The 7137-nt window shown below is 53.1% G+C and overlaps 1 protein-coding gene across 2 annotated transcripts in view; it reads right to left on the reverse strand.

Moving 5' to 3' along the window:
- The window catches only part of LOXHD1 (lipoxygenase homology PLAT domains 1), a 167433-nt gene extending 163028 nt beyond the window's left edge, over positions 1–4405 (reverse strand). For both annotated transcript variants that reach the window (XM_045042203.1, XM_045042202.1), the window contains exon 1: positions 4276–4405. In XM_045042203.1, the coding sequence (XP_044898138.1) occupies positions 4276–4405 (130 nt within the window). The remainder of the gene's footprint in view (positions 1–4275) is intronic.
- Positions 4406–7137: the final 2732 nt, after the last annotated feature.

Raw genomic sequence — 7137 nt, forward strand, 5'->3', positions numbered from 1 at the left:
TAGCCAAAAGGCCGAGAAGCAATAATAATGGCTCTAAACTGGACACAACCTAAATATGCAACCGCAGGTGAACGGATCAACAAATCGTGATATAACCATACGACGGAATCCTACTCAGAAACAGAAAGGAGTGAACCACCCTTATATGCAATATAGGTGAGTCTCAAGCAGGTTATGTTGAGCAAAAGAAGTCAGACACAAGACACTGCACACTATAATGCCATTTACATGAATCTCTAAAAAGACTAAACTATTTTAACAGAAAGCGGAACACAGCTGCCTGGAGTTTGCAGCATGGAGAATTGACTGAGGAGGGGCTCAGGGAACTTTGGGGGATAATTTAAACGCTCTATACATAGATTGGGCTAATGGTTACACAGAGGTATACATTTGTCAATGCCCATCAAACAGCACATTTAAAATCGATACATTTTGGGGCGCCTGGGTGGCTCAGCCGGTTAAGCATCCGACTTCAGCTCAGGTCATGATCTCGCGGTTCATGAGTTCAGGCCCCGCATCGGGCTCTGTGCTGACAGCTCAGACATGGGGCCTGTTTCAGATTCTGTGTCTTCTTCTCTCTCTGGCCCTTCCCCTCTCAAGTTCTGTCTCTCTCACTCTCACTCTCTCTCAAAAATAAACATTAAAAAAAAATTTTAAATAAATTAAAATTGATGCATTTTATTAAAAAGTAGTTACAGTTCAATAAAACTGTATTTCAATAAAATTGACAAATGGGCCAAAGATTTAAGTAGGCAAGTCATAAGCGAAGATATCCAAACGGCCAATAAACATATGGAAGAGTGTTCAGCATCACTGTTCGTCGGGGAAATGCAAACTGAAATTACAATGAGATACTACTATATCCCCACCAGAATGGCTAAAATTAAAAAGACTGACAGTGCTAAGTGTTGGCAAGAACGTGTCCTGATCTGAATGGTAATTACCCAAGCACACACATACCTGAAAAGTCACCCAACTGTATCTTTGTGAAAGTTTTATACTGTATATATATATATTATTCCCCAATTTAAAAATTTTAATTAAAAAACTTAATTCAGATGGCCAAAGAACGATCTCGCGGAGGACACATATCCTGGGGAAAACACAACATTCTGTTTGGCTCCAGAGGGGACGACCCCAACGAACAAAGTACCCTCCCTGGTCAGCACAAAGAACCATCAATGGCACCATAGCATTGCTCCTGGCACAGAGCCTGGCACGTAGGAAGTGCACAATAAATAATTACCTGGGGGAATGAATGAGCAAATGAATGTATCAATCAATGAAATGAACATAGACTATGGAACTCAAGTGACCGATATCTGACCCCCAATTCTACCATTACTGGCTATGTGATAGCAACCAAATTTTGTACACAGCCTCCATTTCCTCATCTCTGAAGCAGGAACAATTTCTTCCTTGAAGGATTGTGATCAGGATTGAATCAAATAAAACAAAATTTTCAGTGTTCATTCTCACTGACTCTAGCACTTGCATTTTGAGGAACTTATCTTACAGACGCTCTTCCACAGTTGGATAAAAGATATGTGTTCCTCGAGTGGTAGACTGCCCTCATAATCACCACCACCATCATCACCATCATCCCTATCATGGTCATCATCATCTCCATTGCCAGCATCAAAGGCATCATCATCATGCCCGCCATTATCCCCATTAAAAATTCTCAGGGAGGTTGCCTTGGGATATTATACTGCAACCGATGCTGGGCAAGCCTGTCTGGGCTGCACAAGAGGAGAGGGTCTCAGGGCTGGAAGCGTGTGCCGGATGGCCCCCAAGGTCCCTTGGATCTCAGGTTCTGAAATGAGTCACACTTTTCCCCTCACGGCCCTGTCCGAGCCAGGAGACAGACCAATGCCGGGGCTCAGCCTTCCCTCAGAGGATTGACGGAGCCGCTCTGCTCCCACTGGCTGTTGGTGAGCTCCACTGGAGCCTGGAGGTGACCTGAAGAACAGAGAGGGACACCAAGGCCTTTCTCCTTTTCCTCCTTCTTCTTCCCTATCCCACTCCCCAACAGTCTCCCAATAATGCAAGAACTGGAGCTCAAAAGAGTGGGAGACATGTTGTTCTAGAAGCGAGAGAGTAGCAGTGACCACGAGGGTTCAGCATGTGACTACCATTAGCAGCATCCACGTTTACTGCCAGTGTCCTGCACCTGACTGGGGAGCCTGTGCACCCACATCTCTTAGAAATGTCAGCGTTACACCCACCTCGCCTTGCTCTTCTCCAAGCGCTGGTACCACAGTCAAGGTCAAGCTGCTCAAGAGCAAGCACGAGCCAGACCAGCTCGATTCAGATTCTGACTGTGACTGGGTAGCTTTGTGATCTCGGGCGAGTTATGTAACTTCGCCATGCCTCAGTTTCCCCATCTGAGAAAGAGGACAAGGACCCCACCTGCTCCTCGGCTGGTTGTGAGGATCACACTGGTTACTATGAGCACAGTTCTCTCGATGCGCCCGGTGCACAGAGCGCCGTTCCGTCTGGCGGCACCGAGAGGTCAAGGGGGGACTCGCCTTGAGAAAGGATATTTTAAACTCTTCTTCTCTCTCCCGCCTGCGACTTTGCTCAAGTCACTTAAGTTCTCAGGACCTCAGTCCTTAACCTGTGAATTGGGACTGATCACACCTGCCTTGACTGTTCTCAGGAATCTTCGAGATCAAACGTGAGCACGGAGGGAAGAAGGCTTCACGAAGGGTAAAAAGAAGAGCAAACATGAGGGACCAGATAGTCACACAGGCGTGCAGAGCCCCTGAACAGAAGTGGACAGGGTGGCAGGTCCAGGAGCTTTGAGAATGTGCTTCCCGGCAGGCAGCCGTGTGCACTGGGGAGCTGAGAGTACTTGCCGAGGGTGCTGCACCCACATCCAGCTGCAAACGCCCCCCCCCCCAACTGGTGTGGGCTTGTAGCACCTGCGCTGGGGGAGGACGGCAATGCCTCACTCACCCAGGCACATCTTCTCTTCCCGCAGCCCCCACTCCCCGCCTCCACCCCAGGAGGCACCCGGGACATCCTGCCGGGAAAGGGACCCCAGCTGAGCCACGGCCTGCATGCAGCGACCACCTTCTCTGAGCCTGGATCTGTGCTGGCAGCTGGGGGAGGAGTGAGGACAAGGGAAGGAGGGCCCCACCTTCATGGAGGGCCGTGTGGCTGAGGCTTAAGAGGCTACGACACTCCAGGCTTGCATGAAGCAGCGGAACAATGAAGAAGTGGATGTAATCAAGGAGTTCCCGGTGGGCTGGGATTAAGGAAGGCTTCATGGAAGACGGGGACCCGAGCTGGGCTTTCAAAGTTAAGATAGGAAGAGGGAGAAAGGGGAGGGCGAGCAAGTCCACGGGCAGGCACAGGGCAGGCGTTCAATGGATATTTGGTGTCTCAATGGATGGACGGGTGAATGAATGAATAGGTGAGTGAATGAATGAATGTGGTGCTTACAGGGACTAGTGAGCCACTTTGGAGTAAGCACGGAGAATTTAAATGCCTTCAGGGGCCAGGCAGGCAGCGTCCATGGGCGAAGCGAACCTAGTCTGAGCAACAGAGAGCAGTGGAGGCTGTGATGTCCACAAACTGGATGTCCACAGCCTACAGGCGTTCACAGGCCAAACCTTTGAAAACATGGTAACGGCAAAAAAAAAAAAAAAAACCCTGAACACCATCAAACCAAACCAACGACAACCCTCTGCGGGCCAAAATTACCTTCTGGATCCCAGATTCTGCCCTCTCTGATTATCTGGCAAGAAGGTGGAACCCTTCAAAGCAGCCCCATCCACCCCGATCGGCGGCGGGGGCGGGGGTGTGCAGAGACTGGAAGAGCAAGCCCCGGGGTGCAGATCGGTAAGCGTCCTCCTTGCTGAGCCCCAGGCTCCATCTCCACCGCTGTGGTGACAGCCGTCCTCACCCCGCCAGGCCAGCCGTGAGGGGTCAGGCCTCCCTCTCTCTCCCCTCCACAGCCCGAGCAGGGGCTCTGGGCCGTCAGACCACACAGGGTGGAGGCCAGGTTGGAGCCTGGCTCTTGGGAGGCATAGGACTGGAGAGCGTGGGCACCGCGGTTCGGGTCTATTCTGTGCCACTGAGACATGACTAAGGGCCGCTGGCCTCGACTCTGTACAGGGGGCAACCCCGTGTGATGCCTGCCCGGTCACTCCCGGCGACGCAGCACAGACCCAGCAGGAGACTCCGTGGGAGGAGCCGGGTTGGAACCCGCATCTCCTCCTCCAAGCGCAGGAAAGGGCCCTGCGCAGCCCTGCCCGCCGCCCGCACCTTTGGCCTTGTAGTACTCGTGCTCCAGCTCCTCCTCGTCGTCCTCTGAGGCGTAGTTCAGCAGCTCCTCCTCGTACAGGGCGAGAAAGTCGATGTCTTTCTTTCTCCTCTTTTTCTTTTGGGGCATCATCTTGCCGGCTGCCCCTTCCTGGCACTCGCAGGCTGACGGCACCCACCACCTCGCACCCTCCTGGCCCCGAGGCCTTTTCTCCCTGAGCTCTGGCGCCCACCTCTGGGTCCCCTGTGTCTACAGCCCCCTCCTGCTCCCCTGTCCTCTCAGGCCCCTGAGCAGAACCCCTGTGCCCTATCTCTGCCCTTCCTGTCCCTGGACCCTCTCTCTGCCACCCTGTGCACCTGCCCTGGGGTTTCTCCTTGGGCCTCATCTCTTATTCATGGGGACTGCGGGCACGCTGTCTTCCTTACCCCGCCCCTCTCCTCCCCTCATGGAGAATCAGGTGACATCAAGCCCTTGGCATCTTCTCCCACCTGGCCTCACAGCAAGGGGGCCCCCTGGGGCCTCTCCAGGTCATCCCAGGGGTAGGTGGGGGCCTCCCCCATGGAGATCCCCTAACCTCACAGCTAGAGTTGTGAACAACGTCCCCAGGCCTTGGGGCCCTTCCTAAGGAGGGCACGGCCCGGAATCGTCTGAGCTCCCAGGACTCAGAGGCCTCTGTTTCTCTCCATTATTCATGACCTCTGCTCGCCTTACAAAGCAGGCAAGGTTCTTACTGGATCCTTCTCGTTCCATCTCTCTGCTTCCATCTCCTCGTGACCGCTGGCTTCTGGAAGAGACCATTTGGCTGGAGGAGACCCTGCTGCCCTTCAGAGACGCTTCTCCAACCAGCACTCAGATAATCCACAAAGCATTTTCTGAGGTGTGAGTTACCAGTACCACCAGGCCAGAGCCACGGACGCTGGAGAGGCGTGCTGCATCATATGTGACCCCCACAATGCCTGGACAGGCCAGTCAAGGTTAGCCAGCATCTGTTTTAACCGGCACTCTCCATTGGCCTACATTGCCCTCTGCACTTTCAAATGAAATGGTACAAGCCCTCTGAGCCCCTCCACTTGGCCAACATTCCCCCAACCACGGCCCCACAAGGGGGGATTCTGAGCTGGGGCAAGAGAACCGAGTCCCAGGGACCCCTCTCCACCCTCAGTCAGCAAGAAAAGTTTCCCTTAGGCCCACTGGACTCCTCTTCCTTGCTTATTTTATTTTGCTAAGATTTTATTAAAGCACTTTGGCCTTAATTTTATTAAGATTTCTTACAACCTGAGTTGTAAATTTTCTGTGTAAATCCCCAAATACTAGAAATTTCCAGTCTACATGGAACTCCTATCTCTCTGTCTTGGCAGTGTGAGGTCAAGAGGCTAGAACTGCCTCACTGCCTCCTGGCTGTATGGCCTTAGAGGAGGCCTGGCCCCCCATCGGTGGAAGGATAATGACCCACGAAGTCATATTGGGTACTTGGAGAAAGTGCTCAGTAAGCAGAAGCCTCTGGAACACAGTAGGGGCTTACTAAATGCCTGTGACTCCTAATGAGCGTTTCTCTCTTATTTTGCATGGTGTGTGTGTGGGGAGGGGGGTGGAGGGGGGTAGGCAATGCTTTGATATCATCTCAGATTGTTCCAGAAGCCCCCCTTTGGGTCCCCTGTGCAAGGACTGGCCCCATGTGTTCTCCTTCTTCTGTGGGGCCCAGTCCAAGGCAGCACATCAGAGACCACAGGTGAACACGCTGAATCATCTATGTCCTCCAACATAGGGCAGAGATGTCCGTTTACTTGTTGGTCTCTCCCCCCGCCTCTCCCAGCCACAAGCTCTGAGGGGGCAGGCATCAAGCCCCCTTGTCCTGGACCTATCATATGCCTGGCACACGGCGGGCTTCAGTAAGCATCAGTTCAGTGGATGAATGCACAAATTGCAGGCAGATCTATAAAGCAGCAATGAACACAAGGCCCTCTGTTTCCGAGGAAAACAGTATGGGCTGAAGAGAAGTCACTTTCAATGATATGTTGGTAGGGTGAGTGTCCCAGAATGGGTACTATTCTGAGCACATTAGGCCTAGTGAACAGGACACTTCCTCACAAATGTGAACAACTGTCCTGCAGAGCAAGCACTAGACTAATCTGTGTGGCTGTGGGCGGTGATTACAGAAAAGCAGGTTTCAACCCAATCCGGGAAGAAGGATGGGACCCCCCAGGCCAGAGGTCCCTGGGTGACACACTGTGGCTGGAGGGCATCGCTCATGACCTACAGCAGGGGGCGCTCCAGCAGCCCCTGTGGATTTGGATTGGACAGCCCTCCATCCGGGAGCTGGGATACTCCAGGAGGCTGGATGGCAGGTGCAGACAGACAGTGGAGGAACCATGCCAGGTCACCCAGCACCACAAGACTTTTCACCAGCTCCTCCTTGGTCACCCCTGTGTCCCACCACCTCTCGGCCCAGAGCTGAGTCCACCGACTGTGCCCTTAGCCCAGAGCCCCAGCGCCCAGGACCCCCGGCCACCACCTCACCTTCTCTGTTGTGGGTCTTCTCCCTCTGAGATGCTCTCTGTCAAGGTCAATGTTTCCTAAAGCCGGATTCCAGAACGCCTGGATTAGCCCCGCGGGATTCACCAAATGCCGATTTCTGACCCCACACCCCTACCCCAGACCTACCGAGTCCAAGTCTCTGAAGATGAAACTTGGGGATCCAGAGTTTCGACAAGCCCCTCTCGTCAGGGGGGAGGAGGGGAGATGGGGGGACGTCCTAAAATTAGAGAGCAAGAGGGCCGATACCTGCCCAGGTGAACTCACTAACTTGATCAGTTCACCTGGGCTAAGGGGCGGGGCTCAGCAAGCTTCCGTCGCCACATACAGCC

The sequence above is a fragment of the Felis catus genome, chromosome D3 (genome assembly GCF_018350175.1).
Source record: "Felis catus isolate Fca126 chromosome D3, F.catus_Fca126_mat1.0, whole genome shotgun sequence".
Taxonomy (NCBI): Eukaryota; Metazoa; Chordata; class Mammalia; order Carnivora; family Felidae; genus Felis; species Felis catus.